This window comes from Hyalella azteca, unplaced genomic scaffold, assembly GCF_000764305.2.
Source record: "Hyalella azteca isolate HAZT.00-mixed unplaced genomic scaffold, Hazt_2.0.2 contig2126, whole genome shotgun sequence".
Taxonomy (NCBI): domain Eukaryota; kingdom Metazoa; phylum Arthropoda; class Malacostraca; order Amphipoda; family Hyalellidae; genus Hyalella; species Hyalella azteca.
In genome coordinates, this window is record NW_025932412.1 from 90,716 (window position 1) to 113,370 (window position 22,655).

At 41.4% G+C, this 22,655-nt stretch overlaps 1 protein-coding gene across 1 annotated transcript; it reads right to left on the reverse strand.

The window, feature by feature from the left end:
- Positions 1-1,912: 1,912 nt before the first annotated feature.
- LOC108671860 (vacuolar protein sorting-associated protein 11 homolog) lies at positions 1,913-20,513 on the reverse strand. The gene is made up of 23 exons (XM_047885219.1): positions 20,153-20,513; positions 17,602-17,670; positions 17,053-17,235; positions 16,167-16,386; positions 15,240-15,478; positions 14,380-14,472; positions 13,591-13,721; positions 12,542-12,772; positions 12,154-12,307; positions 11,370-11,516; positions 10,750-10,868; positions 9,933-10,079; positions 9,472-9,622; positions 8,767-8,980; positions 8,416-8,563; positions 7,767-7,961; positions 7,574-7,708; positions 6,870-6,965; positions 6,513-6,603; positions 6,034-6,199; positions 4,580-4,645; positions 3,982-4,053; positions 1,913-3,101 (listed from the first exon to the last, which is right to left on the reverse strand). The coding sequence occupies exons 1-23, from the start codon at positions 20,177-20,179 to the stop codon at positions 2,464-2,466; spliced, it is 3,732 nt and encodes a 1,243-aa protein (XP_047741175.1). The 5' UTR covers positions 20,180-20,513; the 3' UTR covers positions 1,913-2,463.
- Between the last annotated feature and the right edge of the window lie 2,142 nt (positions 20,514-22,655).

The following is a 22,655-nucleotide window of genomic DNA, read 5'->3' on the forward strand; positions in this document are numbered from 1 at the left end:
GTAAATAAGTGATGTCACTCTCCATATTCAGAAATTATGTGTAATAGGAAGGCTTGTTTTTAGATGTGGTTTGAATATGAAAAATTGTGAAGGTATGATCTTGAATAAATGATGTCACTATCTATTTAGAAATGATGTGTAGGAGGAAGGCTTGTTTTAGAAGTAGTAGGAACAAGACAAATTGTGAAGGTACGACCTTAAATAAATGATGTTGCTATCCATATTCAGAAATCGTAATGAAAATCCAATTCTTGAACAAGCAAGTTGCGACCGCCATGTGAAGTAGGAATTCTTTATTTGGGACTTACCAGTTCATGGCACTACAATATAAGAAATTAGTGAGGCTCTGTCTAAATACCTATGCACTTTATGCGTTAATACCTGTCCACCTGGCCCGGGAAAAGGACGTATTAGTGCTACGTTCAGAAAATGTGTCACTATTTGGACAAGATGACTCGTTCATTTTTCTGACAGCGTGAATGAGGGCTCAGGAGTTGTACATGCAAGTGGAGAAGCAACTCACCAATAAACAACGTGAACTTTAAGTTTGGCCATCGTGGTGAGGAAGCGATGTAGCTGCAGACCAAGTATTTTTACGGCTTAATCTGAGGAAATAAGATGGCAGAGCGACCTGCTTGCAGTCACTAACACAACTCTGAGGAAGGGAATGTTTTCACCTCACGCATTACTTTAGAGAAAATAAGTATAAAGAATTAAGTATCCAAGATGGAGCGTTAATTCCTTTCCCATCAACTACAGTGATGGAATTCCAAACAATGATGTAGATCATGTCAGTAATTCAATAGCGATTGATGTACAAGGCTTATTCGGAAATTTAGATAATAGCTTAGAAAGTCGGAATTCAGCCCGGTCTAATTTTGAAAAATAACATCATACTGAATAACGTGGCAAACAAAGCATAGTTTCCTAAAATGATAGACAGGATACAGAGTTAATCGGCCTCAGGGCGGCCACTAGGCAACAATTAAGAGCTTTTCGCGTCTCCAACGGTCGAGCTTAATTAATGCTTGAGCATTGAAATTAAAAGCTTTAATTCACCAGTGCATGACGAACATTTACTCTTCTTCATATTTCTTTCTTCACATTATTTTCAATAGACACACAACGCCTTGTTACGACCTCAAGTTGCATTGCAGCCCAATAAGAAATTAGAGCTCCGATGCTGACATACAGAAAACTTGACAGCTGAAGATGAACATCATCAATTTTAACCATTCGATATTGAATTGAATCCTAAATGACGGTAAAGCAGTTCATGGCATTAATGATGATGAAAAAATACTATTTATGCCTAAAGCAGTTCATGGCATGAATAAAGATGAAGAAAAACTATTCATGCATGAAGCAGTTCATGGCATGAATAATGATGCAGAAAAAACTCGTTTTTATAACAGATTTGGCGGGGCTACGGGACCCAGGGAACGCCACTTCCCTAGAATGTGAGTGACACATTCCCGCGGGGTGAGCGTATCGCGTGCAATTAATGCGTGAATGTGTGAAATTTCCGTGTGATAGAAGCGAGCGCGTATCTCTGGTAGGAAGAAGCAATGCCACAACGTGAAATTATTTTTGCCGACCACGCGATTCCTAGAAGCAAAGAGGTAAGACGAAAAGAGGAAAACTGAGCTCTAGAGTTCGAGCAATAATTGTGGAAATTAATATCAATTACAGCAAAAATTTTCGTCTTACACGAGTATCTCATGAGTTTATATCGTAAAAAAACATTCTATTTATTGGCTAATTGATAACTTCACCAAACCTCCCGAAGTGAGATGTATTAAATATTTCCGATATCGTAACCCTTGTCAGCAAGGCATTGATAATTTTACAAATTCTCCCCTTCAATAACTCAAGCGAAGTCATATGATATGATCACTGCAGTAATACGATGCACAGTGAAACTTTTATTATCATAATTATTGTACGAACAAATTATCGTGTCGTCTGGTACAAAATTTCGAGGTCACGTTACAAATTTTTATTCTTCACATCACGCGTTCTGGACACGATGTACTTCACACCCTTCAAATGTTGAGCTGATTTAAGACACGTGAGCTGGACAGTCACGCATGAGGCCGATTTTCATGACAACAAAATTGGCGTTAAGATAATTTATTAACAAATGATATTTCTTAATTATCTAGGAATACGTTAATTGACGTCAATGTTATTCCTACCTAATACCCTGGTAACGAGAGTTACCATCTCGACAAAGGATAGAAGCGAAGATAACACTTCACCAATTCAGCATAAAAAACACAGCATTAATAAAATAATAGGAATAATAATGGTGCTCTTGAGTTCGATAACAAACTGCAATAAGTAATAAATATTCAATAAATGACAAACACAGGAAACTATCTATACTTCGAAACATATTAACAGCATATTCCACTACGGAGATGTAAACAAGAAAATAAATAAGGAAACTTAAATGGAAAATTATTCCTCAAACGGGTTGAGGCTGTCGTCATTGTCATTCTCTTCGAAGGGATTTGAGGCGGCCTTGGGTTCCTCGAAGGGATTCTTGTTGTCGGCTTCATCGTCGCCACCGAAGGGGTTATTATCGTCAGCCTCCGTCTCGAAGTCGTCCCCGAAGGGATTATTAGACGCCGACTCGAAGGGGTTCAACTCTGCGTTTGTCACAGCCGCAGGTCGCGAGTTCGCGAGCGCCGAAGATATGCTTTCTGGGTGCGTGTGGTCGGCGAAATTGGGGCGGCGCTTGGCGGGTGCAAGGGGCACGCCTCCCGAGACGGTGATCTGGTCCATTAGGGATGTGGGCGACCGGCCGAATCTCGGTGACATTTTCTTTGGTGACCCAACCTTGTCGAAGATGTTGCCGTGCGACCTGAGCCGCGCCTCGGGCTGTGGCATGGTGACGGACGATGCCACGGTGCCACGAACCCGCGCCTCGGGCTGTGGCATGGCGACGGACGATGCGACGACGCCACGAACCCGCGCCTCTGAGGCAGCGTCCAGAACACGACTCGCCTGCTCATGCCTCAGCCGCCCCTCCGAGGCTCCGCTTTGCGCTGCAGGAAGCGCTTGCCCGCGCGCTTCTTTAAGACGCAATCGAGACTCTGAAAATAAGGAAGGTTATGTTTGTTGTAGTTGAAGTGACGCTAGCGCTCTGGAAATACGGAAGGTTTATACTTGTTACCAGTTTAACTATGAGGCTAGTTATATTTTAAACTGTGACCAGATTAACGCTTTATGAGCTGTAGCATCATTGCAAGGGATACAAATAGGAAATACTATAAATAAAACACACGTTGAAAAATAGTGGCATACAACTCGTACATCGTGACTTTGCGTCACACGCGTTGCAGAGCTTGCATACAGCTGAGCTCGCACACTAACATCGAATTTTTATATATCTTCCATCGACACAAGCTCATTAGTGTCACTATAAGAATGTCAAAATTGAACTCAATTGAATTTGTAAGGCAATGAAAAGGATAATAATGTAATAAAACATTATTACATATTAGTAAGGAAAAGGACTGACAATAGAGCCAACTTCTACACGACTGCCTTTTCCACTATATTCATTTGTTTGTAATTGTAAATGATTAGGTAAGAAAATAAAATAATGACGTACGTATTGAATTCTTTAATAGGAGCGATTTCAAACGAATCACCATCGATCACAACACAGCTGAGCGATTTGAGCAGTCAATTAAAGATCAGCAGCTCCTCAACCTCATATGAGGTTGATATCCTAACACAGAGTGCATCTGCAAACTGCAATCTGCACATGCACTCTGAGGGCGGATGCGCGATTGTCGGAGGCGGCGATCCATCGCGGCCTGTGCCTGCTACGTCCGAAACATATACTAAGGATACAGAGTGGATACTACCACACAGAGATGGGTGGTATACCCACACAGAGATGGGGGGTAACCCCCCAGGGGGTGTACTACACACCCCCCAGGGGAGAGTTAGGCCCCCACATCTCACCTGAGGCGCCGCCGCTGAGATGCGATGCGTCGAGCGCCGCTGCGGCTGCCGTCGTCCTCGTGCGAGCGGCCGCTGAAAAATCAAGACACGAATGAGAACAGAACTACATGTTCCTTTCGAATTGAAACGTGTTTAGCGTGTACGAATAAAGAACTAGGCACTGGGTCACCTATTCGGAGCCCATCTTCTACTGTAGCCTGATTAAAGGGCGGGTGGCATTTATCTAAGTGACTTAGGAATAAATTTGTAGGTGATAAGTCTATAGGTAGTACTCGAGCAGGAGGCAATGCGCAACGCTGTAAATTAATAAGAATCTGGGTTTAAATAAAATCATTATTTAAAAATAATAGAAACGTCATGAACGTCAGTCCATACGAAAGAAAATCTTAGGAGTAATCCTAGGTTCGTTAGCAGGGAACTGATCCAATGACAGCTGGGCGACGAATACATTAATAAAAGCAGGTACCCTCATCAGCAGGCAAACCTGTACGAGGAGTGCTGACAGGCGCTGATTACCTGCGTCAGGAGTGCAGGGGGCGCTGACAGTAGCTGATTACCTGCGTCAGGAGTGCTGGAGATGCTGACAGGGGCTGATTACCTGCGTCAGGAGTGCCAGGGGCGCTGACAGGCGCTTGCTCGTTATCAGCAGCTGCGGCGTCAGCTGCTGCACCAACACAAGCAAGTGAAGCAGTACAGAAACACACAAAATAAACTCGCTGTGGCTAAATCATCTACGTGAAGCAAGCAAATGAAATGCAGCAAATAAAAAAAATTGAGCTAAAAAGTCTACAGTAGGGAACAGACAACGCAATGAAGCAGTGCATTAAGTGAACATGAAATAACTCGTATAAAGAAGCAATGCATTGAGTGCCACAAGATAAGTTTTTTTTTCCAATAAGAACACAACTAATTACGACAGTGGATGAGCAAATGAATAATTTTTTATTAATTAGCAATGAAGAATTTGCAGTACAAAAAAAAAGTTACTGAAAATAAAATTGAATGTATAAGCCAAATAAAATTTAATGTATAAGCCAACTAAAAAAATACGACATACCGAGTTACCTGAAATCTGACATCACGCAAAACATGGCCCAACAACAAGAAATGTAGTGTAAAAATGTCCTCGGTTTCGGGAGCAAGAAACAATCAAAGCAAATAGATGACCAAAGAGGAAAGCTACCATTACACAAGACCCACAAATACGCTCTTGAATGGGCAGGAAAGTGGTTCTAAATCTAAACCTGGCTAGACAACAATAAAAATAGGGGGAATTTGTGTGTTTAGGTATCGTTTGGTTACAATTTATTATTACTAGATCCCAGAATCTGAATAACCTCTTTCACAAGTAGAGTTCTTTTCACCGTCTCAGCTGAAGCAACAGTAGCTGCAGTCTCAATATTGATCATCGCTGACGGAAGATGCTTAGCAACGTCCGAAACTTATATCGTTCAGAAGACTTGCACAACAATAAATGAAGAGCGACCGTTAAAGTTATTGCTGACTCGTCAATTAAAGGAATTTCTGCATGAGTAAGAGCTGCTCAGGTTACTTGATGTACTGTTATGAACAAATTTCCCGTACATCTCAACAAAATATTAGTACTGAACATGACTTGAGTTTGAACAAAAATTTAGTTCTACAAGGTGCATAATAGAATAAAAAGGAACCAATAATATCTAAAGCATTAAATGAAGACCTATAACGCAGGTGGCCCAACACAAACGTTCATGGTCTGAAGATTTTTTTTCACGACATTCAAGATTTGGCATAGAACAAAGCCAGTAGATCACGGTGCTTCGAACAGACTTCAGGATCATTTTACTGCATTAGCAAGAATTTAGGAAAAATGCCTTAGGAACCAAATAAATTCAAGTGCACGAAAATACGGTTGAATAGCAAACAAACGTTAATACAAAAAATAGGAAGGAAGACCTCAAAATTTGCTATGAGTAGATGTGATATAAGTGCTGGTGTAGAACCCAAGCTGTGCGAGGAGGTGTAGAGTGAGGCGGAGGTGTGGACATCTAACTTTATTCATGTTGATGGCACCTCTAGCAGTGTTGGTGTGTGAGGCTGAGGTGTGTATGGCGAGGTTGGCGGTGTAGTCAGTGAAGAGGCCGCGCGCCAGGTAGTCGGCCAGCTCGCTGAACACGTCGTCGCTGTCGCCCCCAGACATGCTCTCTCCGAAGCTTTGGATCGTCGCGCGGTGTGACGCCTAATGCAATAACAACTGTCACATTACGTAAACAATAACATGGTATATAATCTACTCAATTTGTTACATTTTACATTATATTTATAATACTGCCTTCTATGCCACTCATAGGGTTAACGAGCGCACCCAACACTGGTACCGGTACGTGACAGAAATAGGTAGGGCGTTATGTATCACTTTAGATAGGTAATTCTTTGGCCTCTCGTAATTTAGGTCATTCTTCACGAGGAGTTTCGTTTCAAGAGGTTTATTATTTCATTTCCACATATCAAAGCAGGAATATTCAACTATTATCAATATATAAAGCATATACCTGTTGTCTGAGGGAGTCCCGGATGTCGTTGTGGCGAGGAAGGCACATGGGGCATTCCTCCTCGCTGCTGCTGCAGTAGGACGAGAAGCAGCTGCACGCACAATACACCACTCAGATATCACATATTAAATGCCTTAACTAAATTATGAGCTTTTGCTATGGCATCGTGAGCACAGTTTTATTACAGCGTCGTACACAAGAATTGATTGCACACATTAAACCAATATTAGAATTGATAACTCACTACATTTAAATTAATAAACGCCCAATAAATTCCAATCGGCAGAAGACCAACAATGGAGGATTTAGAAGGACTTACTGCTGGTGGAAGGACTTACTGCTGGTGGAAGGACTTACTGCTGGTGGAAGGAATGTTTGCAGAAGAAGTGTACAGTTGGGAACTCCAGCTCCTTGTGGCAGGCGTCGCAGTTGCTCTCCGTGAACACCAAGCCACTATAAAAAACGCACAGTTTCATTATAAATAATAAAGGATAATTCGTCATCGATTAAATTAAGGATATTTCGTCATCAATTAAAGCCAAAAATTGGTCACAGTAAAGTTTAACGAACGTATAACTATAACTGCATCCAAACGAATTGCATATACTTTAATAGGACTTTACAATGAAATTTTGCCTTCCAGTCAATACAGAGTGCCAGAAAGTAAGCTTCATGAAAGATGCACCCAACTTCACTAATAATCAATATTAGAGAGCTGAAATAAAAATATTGAATTATCTAAGTAAAGAATAAATTATATAGTAATGATTTCATTCTCAACACTGGTATTCCGGAAAATCAAAGTCAATGAAGTAGCAATGATGAAGATGCCAGTTAGAACCTGAGTATGACATTGAGTGATACTTGGTAGTCTGGAGTTTATTGGACAGTCAAATCAACAATCTGCTCCATGAGCTGTTCTGTACGGCAACACCCACCATTCAAACAACATCCCAGCCCAGCCCCTGTTCCAAACAATCGTCCTCTCAAACTACTATTCCGAACTACCCTGTCCAAACCCCTGGGCAAGGTACAGTTGTATAGAAGTACTGCTAAAGCACCTGTTTTGTATAGCGATTATCTGGTCGCGCACAGCGTCGGCTTCAGCGACGATGTCAGTGAGCTGGGAGGTGTGGGCGAGTGCCGCCTCCTCCTCGCGGTCCGCTAGCGCCGTGAGGTACGCAAGCCAGGACGCGCTGCAGGACGCACGTGTCACACTCACCAACTCTGGCCAGGACACGCTGCAGGACGCACGTGTCCCACTCACCAACTCTGGCCAGGACGCGCTGCAGGACGCGCGTGTCAGGGGGCCTGGGGAGCTGAGGGGCGGTGAGCAGACGCAGCGCCGTGAGCCACAAGCCGGGGTCCTTGCCGCCCTGCGCCTCACACACCGACAGCAGCGCCTGCTCGTCCCCAGCGCCCATGTGGTGCTGCAGGATCTCGTCGAACCTGCACGAGCAACGTCCGTTTAGTGGTCGAAGTCATGAACAGCAGATTGTACAGGCGAATTAATTCATATAAATAGAATATGTGAAATAAATATAAGTGGCTCTGCTCAAACCTAACCACAGAATACAGAGCAATTGATCTCAGGGCTACATGATAATGTATTTAGGCTTTTTGTTCAGGTTAGCGATCAGTTATAAAGAAAAAACATCATGACAACCCATTAATATGCAGCAAACTTCTTAGCAATTTACTCAAGCTTCGACTTCATGGGTACGTGCGGCTGCAAAATTGAGTCTAACAACAGATTACCGTACATGGGCACATTATTTCAAATCGAATCATTTAGAGCAAGGATTCTGTTGAAAGGATAAAAATCTTGCTGAACATATCAAGACTAGTAACAGAAGTAAACTAAAAAAAACTTTAACTAGGATTAGGCATTTTTTGATCTTACATGCGGTGGTGCTCCCATATGAGGAGCTTGCCGTGAGGGTAGTTGTGCCTGTCGCAAAGGAGGCAAGCGAGGGCGGGGTCCAGAGGGTAGAGGCTGTCCTCGCTCACCAAAGAGCGCACCTTCTGTTCCCACGCCTCACGCACCACGTCTGCAAGTATGACCTATGATTGATCATAGAGAACTGCCAGCGCAATCGCAAAGACTTATGCTTGGTCATAGGGAACTGCTAACGCAATTTCAATTACCTATACTCCCTTCTACAAAGAACTTGCTTGTAAGCTCACACCTATATCATGTCATACTTAATTCATAAATAGAGATTAATATATAAATATAAAACAAATAAGTCACCCTCAGAAGCAGCACTGAGCTGGTGCAGGTACTCGGCAAGGAGCATCTCGTGCAGACGCGTGGCGGGGCGCGGATGGCCGAGCTGCAGAAGGCGCTTCGAGACGCCCTCGATGTAGCGGATGGCGAGGAGGCTGTCGCCGCACACAACGCTCTCGAACTTCTCGGGAGGGCAGCTTTGAGGCGAGCGGCCCTCCAGGTACCCGTCAAGACAGGCCTGATTAAAATGCATGACAGTATCAGTATCATGCCCTCATGACAGTATCAGGAACTCGTCCAGACACGTCTGATGGCATGAGAGTATCAGGTACTCGTCCAGACACGTCTGATGACATGACAGTATCAGATAACCGTCCAGATATGCCAGCTCTATGAGCAGCTCAAGTGTGACATCATGATCCACATGATCACATCGCACACCAGCGGCGTGCAGTCCGTACCTAGCTCTATAAGCAGCTCAAGTGTGTTGTGTTGTTGTTGTAATTACCCGACCCGCCAAAACCATTTTATTGCATTACACAACACCCTGGACAAGTTAGGTACTTATTTATCAACCAGAGTTGAATGAATGGCTGACTTGACCATGAGCTGAGCTTCACGGAAGAACTTGTCCTCAGTGGGACACGAACCCGGGCGCTGGGTGCGAGAGACTGAGTCTCTCACCACTGCACCATCATAGCTCAGCTGAATTGTGTCATTATGACCCACCTCGCCCACCAGCGGCGTGTTGTCAGGCGTGTAGTCCGTGGCCAGCTCTATGAGCAGTTCAAGAGTCTCGTCAGGAGCGCCTCTCGTGAGCGCGCTACCGTGGGCCACCATCTGCTCGCTGGCGGCGCTCAGGTCTAGCGTGCGGATGTACCTGCCCGGTGAAGTGGTCGAGTTAAGTACAACAAGTTAAGTGAAATTAAGTCAAGTAAAGCCTGGCTGGTTAAGTGGTCAAGTTAAGTAAGGTTAAGCCATGCCTGAATCTTCATGCCATTTGATGCGCAGTGAACTCAGACATTAACTCAGAGCTGAAGAAACTATATTGAAGTATCTCATTTAAATGAGCTGAGGGTGAACTGAAATATATTCACAGTAAAAGGAATTACAGAGGATCGTAATGTGATAAAGCTCAATGACTTTCAAATTATAGAAAATTTAGCTAAATTATAGGATAATGTTCGCACTCAATGGCTTTGGTGAACTGCTTGGTGTGGTTGCAGAGAATGTCGAGGTGCAGACTGTGCAGACCGTGCAGAGCTGAGAGCTGCAGAGCCTCTTCATAGAAGCCGCCCTCTCTGCACACCTCCACCAGCACGCTCACGTCCTCGTCGCTGCAACGAAAATGGCAGCACTCCTTTTTTAATACTTAAAATAAGTTCAAGTGTAATCCACTGATAACTTTACTGAAAAGGTGGAAGTTCACCTGATAAATTCGGCAGCAACTTTCCATTTTAACACTTAAAAAGTTAAAATAAGTTCAGAGATAATAAATTAATCACGACAGAGACTGTTTGATGCAAGAGTAATTCTGAATTATAATTTTTTTCGTCCACGCCTGAAAGATTGATCCCAATGTTAGTTTGGAAGAAAGTGCGTCGATAAGAAATAATGACACGCTAGCATGGCGGTTTTGAGAAATTTCCCACAACCAACAGACTGAGAGAATTTATGGATCTGGATGAGAGTTGTTTCTATTCGAGGATAGATCTATTAAACACGGAATCGAGTTATCCACTATTTGACTCAAATTAGACGGAGGTTGAAGGAGAAGCAGTAGCATATGAGTTCATGCACTGCTTCTATCACGAGGTCATGAAGAATAACCGCAATTCTATAGTGAATATAAGAGCCATTGAGCCAAGTCAATAGCAGCCAAAGACACGCAGAGATGCAGTGCCGCACTTACGAAGGAACGTTCAGATTAACGCGTCGTGAATAAAAGGCACTGAGGGCAAGTAAGAGGCAAGGTTCCAGAGTACAGAGTTAAGATTCGGGACTCACTTGAGACCAGCGGGCGCCAGGTGTTTGGCGGCCACGGGGGAGCGGTTGTGGTGGTCGCTACCGTCCCTCAGCTGTCTCTCCTTCTCCTGCTGAGCGGCTTTGACTTGCTTGCTGTGTTTCTGCACAAAGTTAATTCATGGTTAATATATGCCGCGTTATTTATGTAAACGTTACGTGTGTATATGTTGATGCACTCGCCCTAACGCACTTCATGACCGAGTGACGCTGTCAAAGTATTGAATGTATACGATTAGTTGATATTCATACATGAATGTTTAGTATGATCCACGTTGACTGAGCAGTAATGACACACATGTTAGCTGAATATTCAAGTTCAATGGACGTTTGCAACAATAGCCTAACATGTCCACCAAATACAAAAAAAAGATCAATACATGGTCAATGTGTCACGAGACAAATACAAACTTGAATGGGAGAAGAGATGAAAACTTAAAGTAACATAAAGATTAATTCATTTCATTCATATTACGGTCATGATAATATAAAAAAAGCAATAATACATTCATTTCCATTTCATTGAACCGTATGAGAACTCAAAGCATAATAATTATTTCAGATTTTTTTTTATTGAGATTGTAACGTGAGAAAGGGCAAAGCACCTCAATGAAGGAGCGTATGCGGTCGTCGTGCTTGTGTCGCGTGTAGCAGTTCAGTAGCAGCGACGAGTGGTCAGGACTGTGCAAGTTGCGCGCGTGCAGCGCCTCCAGATACTCCGCCAGTAACGACATGTGCTCGCTGCTCAGGAACTGATCAAAAATATCAGATTTATTAGTGGACTAATTGAAATAAATAAATGGCTTAATTGAGCTAAAAATCAAACAATAGATTTATTACCTGCCATATTATACATCAGGACCTATTTGGGAAGAATATTAGCCTCAATTAGCTTTATATTATCAGTATAAAAACTGCAACGAAAATGACTGGCTCCAAATGAGTGATTAAATAGCGGCATTTATTAGAGCTGCTCAAGAATACGAGTAAAACAATTGACTGGAGAGCAGCAGTGGAAAAACTTACCAGACCGAGGAATAGCTGAACTGGCAAGAAAACGCGTGTATTGAAGTGTAAATGGGAGTCTTTGATTTTAACTTGTGTTCAGACTGGACTCGCATTACGTTCCTTACGAGCGTATATGTTAAAGCATGAAACATTCAAATTTAGAATTTAATATCCGATTAAACATAAATTGCAAAGCTGTCGTTTCATACTTCATGTCTTGTCGCACAATTACTGACAATGGTTCCATGACTTCCATCTAAGTGTCCGGAATTCCATTTCAGATTCTGTGGGCTCCTCTTACCTTCTTGATGACGTAGGAAGGCTCGAGGTGAGGAATGGTTTTGATGTACTGCTTCACTGCCATGCTCAGCTCCCCCTTACCTTCTTGATGACGTAGGAAGGCTCGAGATGAGGAATGGTTTTGATGTACTGCTTCACTGCCATGCTCAGCTCCCCCTTAGAGTACAGCCAGTCGCCGTACTGCTTCAGGATCTCAGCCACGCCCTCTCCGCTCACCTTCTGGCCGCGCGCCAGGCTGCGCAGTGATTATGAACCTTTTTTAAATGGAAAACACTTCCTCAGAACAAAGGGAAAGGGCTTTCCCTTTGTTCTGCGCTTTTTTACCTAGCCAAAGCTATTTCAATACCACGTAACCCTAATAGATTTATTCTCAGTTGAATTGTCCTAATGACAAAGTAACATGAAAACCATTACAGAAGCGATTCTATACAAACAAAGTGGCTTTGAATCCATCTTCATATGCTCTTACCTGACAGCAATATCATATTGATTCTTCTTGAAAAGGATCTCCATCTTAGCGTGCAGGTGCTTCTCTTGAAACTGTATGAGGGAGGGTGACGCCCCTCCAGCTGCCGAGCACACCCCATACAGGCCGCCCCACTCCGACACTAGCCCCACTAGTGGACCAGGTAGCGGGTGCGTTAGAGCGATCACTTGGTTGCTCAGGTCGTACACGTTGCAAAGCGTTCGCTTGTTGCTGCTCAATTATATACACAAGGTCAAATAAAGAGGTAGAGGTAGAATTAAACAATGAGCACATATGATGAAGTAAAGCAAGATGAACGAGCCATTTGTTACCACCGCTACAACGTGGTGGAAGGAGCACTAGCGGCTAAGAAAAAAGTAAATGTAAATTCTTGAATTTAGTTTTAATGAAGAATAATTCTGGAACAGTAGATCCACAAGAATTCGACATGCGGCGTAAAGCTTACTACAATTAACCTCCAGCCAAACTAACAATGTCATCATATGAGGAATATAATTTAAAACTATATGCAGTTTTATACTTTTTAATGTAAGTTTTGCATTTGAAAATTAAATAATAATAAATGAAACGAGAAATCGTCAAATTACTCATAAAAATTCAAATAACAGATGGTCGAAAAAACATTTCACCATCAATTTAAATGCAGAGCAATACCGTTTATTTATTTATATACAATAATTCATGTAGTTATTGAAAAATAAGATCAACGGCTGGCTCGGCAGTGGCAAGAAATTTATCCACAAAGCAAATGTTTCTGTGCGCGGTGTGCACAACTCAGAATACCTACTAGCTGCCCACATCTGGGGCCATACTTTTAAAACTCGCTAAGTGAACGTAAGTTTCACTAAGTAAGTAAGAACGCTCTATTTTCTTGTCTACGATTGGTGGATTTGGCTTGAAACGCCGTCAATGATTGGCTGATGAACTTAAGATTTCTTAACGTTTTTTGAAAGTATAGGCCCTGGCATTTAGCTTCCAAGTGGTTTATAGAAATTCTACCAATATATTAGTTAAGCATTGCGGAGCCTTACTTGGAGGGAGCGTTTCTATCCGCTTGAGCCTGGACGACGATGGCGTAACCGCGATGGCAGAAGAGCAGCTCCTTGAGGCCTGGGAAGGCGTAGAAGCCTGCACGCCCCTCGCTGCTGTAGCTGTACAGCGCCTGTAGCACCGAGTCAAGCTTTATTCAAACGTAAAAAAAAGAAGCTAAAAACTACTGCATTAAACAATAAAGAATATTTTGGAGGCAAATAAGCTACAGCTAAGTCTAATAAAGAGCAAAAGTATGAGCAGGAATGGCGGTAATTAACTCGGAGGTTATGGAGTAACCAACCTCACCAAAAAAACCCTCAGGGGTTTTCATAATGATTTCATAATATGAGTTTGCTGTTCCGTGACCTGTAGCAGATCTGCCAGCCCAGAGTCCTTTTTTATATCACTTAAATAGCGATCGTATAAAAAATCAGGTAATCTAATATTCATGTTATCTTAATATAACAATCATGAACGTCATTAGATCAAATAGGCATAGCTGGTCTAATATCATCTCTTAGAAGCGAATCTCAAAACGAAAATTTGATTTATTAACCAATTCCGATAAAAGAACCACAATTAACCATTAATTATCATGATATTAAAATTAATACACTCACAAATATTGTGCGTAGAAAATTGATGTATCTTAACCAACATGGCAAGGCGTTTTGTTTAAAATTTAATGAGCCATTTGTGGCTGCTGATATTTCTTAATTATTTATTATCATTTATATAGGCAGCAATCAAGTCATCCTTCTATTATTACTTATACAGGAGCAACTCACGTCATCCCTGGCCATGACAAAGATGTGGTGCTCGTTGCGACCAACAGCGAGATCGGAGCATCCGCTGCGGCAGCCCACCTTGTCAAGCTCGCTCTGCACACCAAATTACATACGAAATTCACACCCAATACTCGCAGATCGATTTCCATTATTAGAAAAAGAATTACGGGAGTCAGTATTAATTACGAAGCTTACGGTGGTCATTCGTACAAAAAAACGTCCATTCACACTACAGTTTTAGAGGAAATTGAATGCATCTAATAGCACGCGTTAGGGTGACTCGGAGACGGAGGACGACGAAGGCGGCGCATCAGCATAACCGGGGACTAGGAAGTCCTGAACTCATCATAAGGTCAGATATGTCAGTACGAAGAGGAAATTTTGTCTGCCGGCCAGCTTAAAGAACTGTCCTCCTTGCAGGAATAGCATGTGCAAAACTTAGTGTAATGCAGAATGAACTAATCAGGAGGTTGATGTTCATTGAATGATCTTATTGACTTCTATCTCGCTTTGCTTTCAATTTAAGCTACAACTTCAGCACTCCAGTCAAAGCACGAACTCCAACAAAACTACAACTTCAGCACTCCAGTCAAAGCACGAACTCCAACAAAACTACAACTTCAGCACTCCAGTCAAAGCAAGAACTCCAACAAAACTACAACCTGTAGCTACAACTTCACCATACATTTGCAATACCTGCTTTGCCTCCAACAATACAAATCTAAATAAGGCAACAGCTCGGTAGCCCACCTCAAGGAAAGAAAAATGTCCTAAATAAATAACTTAATATTACCGTGACAAATTCACTTAATATTTTCTTCAGCTACAGACTAGACAAGAAGGTAGTGAGCATGACTGACGGTGGTCTCTTTGTCACGCTGCGTGCACTGCATGCTGTAGACGTTGGTCGTGGTAGTGATGAGAAGGCTGGTTGTCTGCACGTCAACTGAAGGAGTGCTGCTAGTCTTGCCGGTCCTGGCGTTGGTGTGGGCGGTATAGGTGTGCATGGTCAGGTGGAAGTGCAGGTTAGTTACGGTCGAGCTGAACGTTACTATCACGCGCGATGTGGAGCCTCTTTCACGGTCCCGGCCCAGATCTCCTACGCATACAAAACATGGCTGCAATCAAATGAACCGACACATATTGGCCATAAATACTTGTTCATAATAATAATTTATTAAATCACAATGGTCGGCTGAATATGAGTTCAAGAGACACACAATGCAAGCTATCTCTTGCGAGGACATGCTCGGCTTCATAGACGAGGATAAAATCTCAGAAAGAGACAAATAAGTAGAGAAAATCATCACAAAATAAAGCAAGCAAGCAAGCAATATTCTCTAACTCATCACAATGAAGACAAGCAATCACCATCCAATAGTGTGCTATTGAAACGTTTCCATCTAATTAGAAAGTGTTCGCAATTGAACATAATTTCCTGCTTATACTTCCTATAAAATAGTCAATGAAGAAATATTTAATGACACTTTCTTTATGCTGCAAATGAGCTCGCGCAGAGCAATGTTTCGTCACGACGTGGTCTCGACATGAAGCTATTCAGAAGAGAAAAGCACTCTGCAGTCTCGACATGAAGCTAATCAGAAGATAGAGTAGGTACTCTAGTCTCGACATGAAGCTACTCAAAAGATAAGAGCACTCTGCAGTCTCGACACGAAGCACAGTAAAGCACCTCTATACAGCATGATGGCCCCAAACGGGGCACCACAATAGAGCATGATGGTCCCACTAAAGCACCTCTATACAACATGATGGCCCCACAAGAGCACCTCTATACAGCATGATGGCCCCACAAGTGAAGCCTAGGGCGAGCATGTTGAGGTTGGGGTGCACGGCGACTGCGGTGACGGTGGACGGCGGTGGCAGAGCAGCACCAGGGCGCGCCGGGGGACGTGGGTCAGGCCGCAGCAGGCGCAGCAGCAGCGGCTGGTCTGCCTGCAGTCTGTCTGGTGCCCACACCTTCAGCTCTGAGCAGCCGTTCGCGGGGTGCTGAAATGATTTCCAATTTGTTGATCATATCAAATTATAACATAATAATCTTAGCCCTCTGGGTTAAGATTCAAGCTAATCATCATATTTAACTTCACAATTTCATTAGCCTAGGAAAAGAGTTAATGCCAAAAGAGAGTAGATTGAGGTAACTAGTGAGAAATGGTAAATTCAAGAGGGCAGAATAAAGGGAGCCAGTAAATAGAGCGGGTTTAAAAGAGTCAGTTGAAAAATGTGGTCACAAAGGAAAGATTCAAGAGAGCCAGCTTCTGAGAGCCTGGTAAAAGAAGTATATATATAAGTACTATCTGTTAAGAAGCAGTTAATATGAAGAGTTTTTCACATGATGGTGGTATTTGTTAAAAACATACCATCACGCAAGCAACTCAAGAAATTTTTTTTATACATTTTTAAACCTTCAGCAGGCAAGCACAGAAATCAGCAAAAAGTTGAATTTCTGAAGCCCTTACAAAAAAGTATGGACAATTTGAAGATAAATTTACTGCTATTGAATTTTCAAAATTTGCCAATTGATTGGATTAAATTGCAGGCAAAAAAATTCATGCAAAGTAGTAAATTCCCTGAAATTTATATATTAATTCATTTTGAGGTGATAATGAAGCTTGGAATTGATATTTTTTGAAGTTACTCATTCAAACAACTCACAGCCATTGTGACTAGAAGAGAAGCAGCATCAGCGGCCCACATCCAGGCCACCTTAGCGTCGTGTGCTGGGAAGGAAGGCACAGGAGAGTCGAGCGTACGACTCAAAGTGTGAACAAACCCCTTTGAGTCTCCGACGTAAATGAGGTCCCGTCCACTGCATGCTGCTGTCAATGACGACCCACTCTGACAAACATAATTAGTGATTAAAAATATATATGCAAAAGGTAAATGAAAATTCTAGTAGTGATTTCTTGATAATTTGTTGGCTGATTACGCATATTTTTGTGAAAAAATTATTTGATTACAAAAAAAAAGAATCATGGTTTTGTTGTGAGGCTTAGGTTTTGTCTCAAAGCAAGGTGGGATTCCACATTGCCTACACATCTAAATTCCTGGCAAAATTAAAATTTATAGGTGACAGCTAAAAGAATGTTATACCTAGCTGAGTAATATTAATAATCCTTTTGACCAAAAATAAAAATAGTCTTTGTTTACATGGACATGTAATTAGAGATGGATCATTTTTGTTTCAGCTTTATCACCACATACCTTCAGCAGTGAACCCAGTTGGTTATCATCAGCACCCTCAACAACATTGAAGAACTCAAATTTTCTCCACTGTAACAAAGAGATCAATATCATAATTAACAATCACACAACTGATCTTAACAAATTCTAAATTTTCGAGTATGGTACTTGACTTGAATTTTCTCTTATTTCTAGTAATTGAAAAAAAAAATTTAACTTAAAAAACATTAGTACTTCATTTGCATTTTAGAATAAGTACCTATTGACAATAAAGACACCATTTCAGTAGAGAATGTCATGCAGCAGGAAATTAATATACATTACTTGTTTTAGACAGTATTCTGTATTAACTGAAATTATACAACATATTATTGTAAAACCTTCATGGGTCCTTGAGGCTTGAAGCCTATTTTTCACTTGAATATTTTTTAAAAACATTAAATAAGCTAACCCTTGTATGATACCCCTGTCTGATCCTTCAGTCTGTCTAAACTGCATAAAAAAAAATCCATGTACCTATGTAATTGAGGAGAGCGGTGGCAAAAATAGGAGTGTGCTCACTCCAATAGGAGCAGGCACTCCAATATGAGGGGGCCAGCAGCATGCTTGTCTCACTCCTATTTTAGCAGGACGAGTACACTGAAGCTGCTGCAGGCCCGCTCATATTGGAGCGTGTGGCCATCCCACTCCCCCCTGCTCCTCAAGTGAGTAGTGTTGGATTTCTATGGCCGTCCTGGTGAATCTAAATGACCAACCATTTCCTAGAATTCCACCATGGTTCCGTGTGAGCACTGCTGCTCCTAAAAATCTCAAAATTTGCTCCTATCATCAGTTCATCATCAGAAAATTTAGTTCACTTTTTTCAAAATTAGTATAAATTGGTATAACCTTGTTACCTTGGAAACCAGTGATTGGTCTTAACATTGTTTCAAAACTGCTATAAGCCAGTACAAACTTGAACAGCAGTGTTTATGTTCATTGCAATGTGGTGCTGGACTTCTGGTGGCCCACAATGTGATGCTGGTGACCAGGTTGGGAAACGTCCTACTTTTTCCTGAAAAATCTCGGCTCTAACATCTTACAATTTCAGTAGGTATGAAATCTCGTGGCTCTACTGTCATGTATTTTTGATTGATTGAAAAAAAATCGTGGTTCGCACTTTGCAAACATGTCATTTCATAAAATGTTCAACTTCCACAATCTGCATTATTATACTGTTCCCGTCAAAATATCATGCAGAAGGTAATCATCTTAATGATAAGTGATAACAAGTCAACCTAAACATTTTGTTGAAGATCGCGCATAGTTGAGGTCACCTCATGGCGGTCAGACTGCATTAACACTTGCATGGACTTTGTAAATACGTTCAAGGCTTGTAAATGGCTCTTCATGGCCAAGATATGGAATTCACGGCTCAAAAAAATGGAATCAGGGCTCAAAGAAATAGAATCATGGCTGGCAAATCCATGAAAACATGGCCTGAAAAATTCAGTTCCAGCTCCCTAAGTAGATATATTCCAGACCATGCCTGCTGGTGACCCACTTGCCCCACATTGTTTCAAAACTAGTATAAACCAATATAAACTTTCAAAGTGATGTTTATGTTGTTTCACAACTAGTATAAACTGGTACAAACTAATGAGCAGTGTTTATGTTCATAACAATGTGGAGCTAGTGGCCAGTGACATCATTGGTGACCTATGACATCATATCATTGCTGATGTTATAATGTTATTGATATCATTGGTATTATGATCAACAGACTCAGTGCAGGTGCAAGGTTGCAAGCAACTAGCAAGAGACATTTGGTAAATTGGTCATACTGTAACTGTGGTACATTTGTTTCTAGCATGCCTGGTAGGCTGATGTACATCCCCAAAAAAAAGTGGCATGTAGGCCAATACACAAGACTTTCCAGGCATGGGCAAACAAATGAAACAATTAAAAGATATATCTGATTTTAGAGTGAAATGAGGCAAATTGCAATTTAAATATAAAGTTTATTTAAGATAAAGATCAGTGTTACAGTGATATTTAGAATATTGGATTATTTAACACGTTAACTGCCAGCATGCAATATTGGAATTTACCCCTAGCGCCAAGACTTCTAGGCGCCAAAATATCTCAGTAGGTCAGGAACAGCTGCAAGGGAAGGTGTGTATGTGTTAAAGAAAAACTTTTAAATATTCTTATGAAAAATGTCCTAGGTACTTAATAGACTAGCTATTGGGCATTTTGTACATTTCATACCTCATAGAAAATTTAATAGGAAAGAATTTATATTGCACAATTCAGCACAACTAAGCTGTGCTGAAATTGTTGAGCTGAGCACAACAATTCAACTTATTCAAGAAAACTGAGCAGAATCTACCCTTGATCTTGTCCTATAGAAATAGTAAGAAAGCTCTAATAGCAGCTTGTCTTGTGAAATAGATAATTTCCAGTCCAGTAGAGTGTAGACACTGTGACAGTACCTAGTCAGTCCTAGTGACAAACTGATACTACCTGTACGGTGTACCTGAAAAAAATTAAGAAGCTTGCATTAATTCCCTAGCAGTAGTACTTTACTCGCCTGAAGGACTGGTGAACTCCCCATCATAACATTAGCTGCAAAATGAAGTATTTAATTACTGAAATATGAATAGTTTAGTCTGGCTATCATTAACATCACTATCATGACTATGTTGCCACCAGCTGTTCGCCGTACCGGCCAACCACGTCCGCAGACCGCAAGATTCTCCCACCTCTCCACACTCAAGCTAAAAGAATTAGAACTTTTCTTCTTCTAATTATTCAGTTTTATTTATGGTTTGGAAGTAAATCTAGCATAAAATTAAATCATATTATTTTATATTTTCTGTTGCTAAAGGCGCTTTAGCGGCGCCATATATAATTTTTGCATATAACAAATTATGTTGGAGTGAGTGGGCCAAAGTGGAAATCAAATCCGCGATTTTATTACATGTAGTCTTCACTAAACGACATAATTTCCGTAAATTAAAAAAAAAGAACAATAAAATTAATTTGAAAAATACTGAAATTTTTATGTGTGGGGGGAGTTCATTCTCCGCACAACCTCTTGAGTTGTGATACATTACTATTAGCAAAGTATGAAATCAAACAAATTATTTATGCATGCGAATTTAGGAATAAGTTGCTAGCAATGTAACATATAATCATTAATCAAGTAGTTCAAACTATGCAATAAAACTTTTTTGATGTTTGAAAATATTTTAATTCTAAACGCTGCATTACATATAATCCACTCGCTCCTGCCGTGAGAGGAACCATGTCAGAATTTGTTTTATTTGTTGGTTTTCAAGCAAAGTTATACAGTTAGCAAGTCATTTTTAAGTGCATGGTACTTAGATAATGCAAATATAAGACTTTGAATGAATAGTTCACACTCGTGTTGATTTCCGAGTGAAGGCTTTTGATTTCGGGGATAAATGACTTGTCAACTTAATAAAATGTAGGCTTTAGTGATGGAGATAGAACCATGAGTGGCTAGTCAACGGGTCGCAGTATTTCACAGCTAGCTGCGGGTCTCGAATCCGCTAGTTGCTGCACCTAATTTTACTGATGTTCACCAATCAACCACACCGAGACCGAGGTTGACATCAAAAGGCTTGTCTTCACCTCATCAGCTACAACTACCACCATTAACCAACAAGCACATTGTGCCAGCAAATTTCATTTTCTTAACGGAATTTATTTAGAAGAACAATGCCTGAGCTCAAATTGACACTCAGTTGATTTTTACACATCGTCTGATGCCGGTACGCGTTCTGCTGCTCCACATAGATCGTTGCAGTGGCTCTCTTACGTCCCGTTCAAAGGCATTCGTGTTGGTCGACTTCCCAGACAAGAAACAGCTCGATTCATTTCGTCGATTTAGCGAAGTTTTTAACGAATACACTTACGACGGTTGTACGCTTTGTTATAAATATATTAATGTAAAACGGTCTCTTCAAACAAAAATGTATCTACGTCGAATAACTCTGTCGCTCATAAGACGAGTTGAAATGTAATCGATAGATATTGGGTGCCATTTTTCTTTACACAACCTTTCCAAATAGTCATGCAACCATTTAATTTATCGTCATGAACATCGGTCGTGAAATTGAAAAAGTAGTGTCATAATTAATCAACTACATCAATATTTTTACAATAGATGACCTGTTTTATTGTGCAATTTGATTCCTATGTTATTTAAATCGCAATGCTATATATCCAGTGCTAATTATATTGTTTCCCACAACTATCGTCGTTGTACATGTGAGGGTACGATTTGTACACTGGGCATGAGCGAAAAATTTTCCTTGATCAATTATTGTCCTCTTCTACAACTTTTAATAACTAGGGAGTTCGGTCACTTTTGTCAGATCAGACGACCTTAGATCAGATTTGGTGACCTCAGGTCAGATCAGGTGACCTCAGGTCAGATCAGGTGACCTCAGGTCGGATCATGTGACCTCAGGTCAGATCATGTGAACTCAGGTCAGATCAGGTGATCTCATGTCAGATCATGTGGCCTCAGGTCAGATCAGGCGATTTCAGATCAGATTTGGTAACCTCAGGTCAGATAAGGTGACCTCATGTCAGATTATGTGACCTCAGGTCAGATAAGGTGACCTCAGGTCAGATTATGTGACCTCAGGTCAGATCATGTGACCTCAGGTCAGATTATGTGACCTCAGGTCAGATTAGGTGACCTCAGGTCAGATCAGGTGACCTCAGGTCAGATAATGTGACATCAGGTCAGATCAGGTGATCTCATGTCAGATCATGTGACCTCAGGTCAGATCAGGCGATTTCAAATCAGATTTGGTGACCTCAGGTCAGATCAGGTGACCTCAGGTCAGATCAGGTGACCTCAGGTCGGATCATGTGACCTCAGGTCAGATCATGTGAACTCAGGTCAGATCAGGTGATCTCATGTCAGATCATGTGGCCTCAGGTCAGATCAGGCGATTTCAGATCAGATTTGGTAACCTCAGGTCAGATAAGGTGACCTCATGTCAGATTATGTGACCTCAGGTCAGATAAGGTGACCTCAGGTCAGATTATGTGAC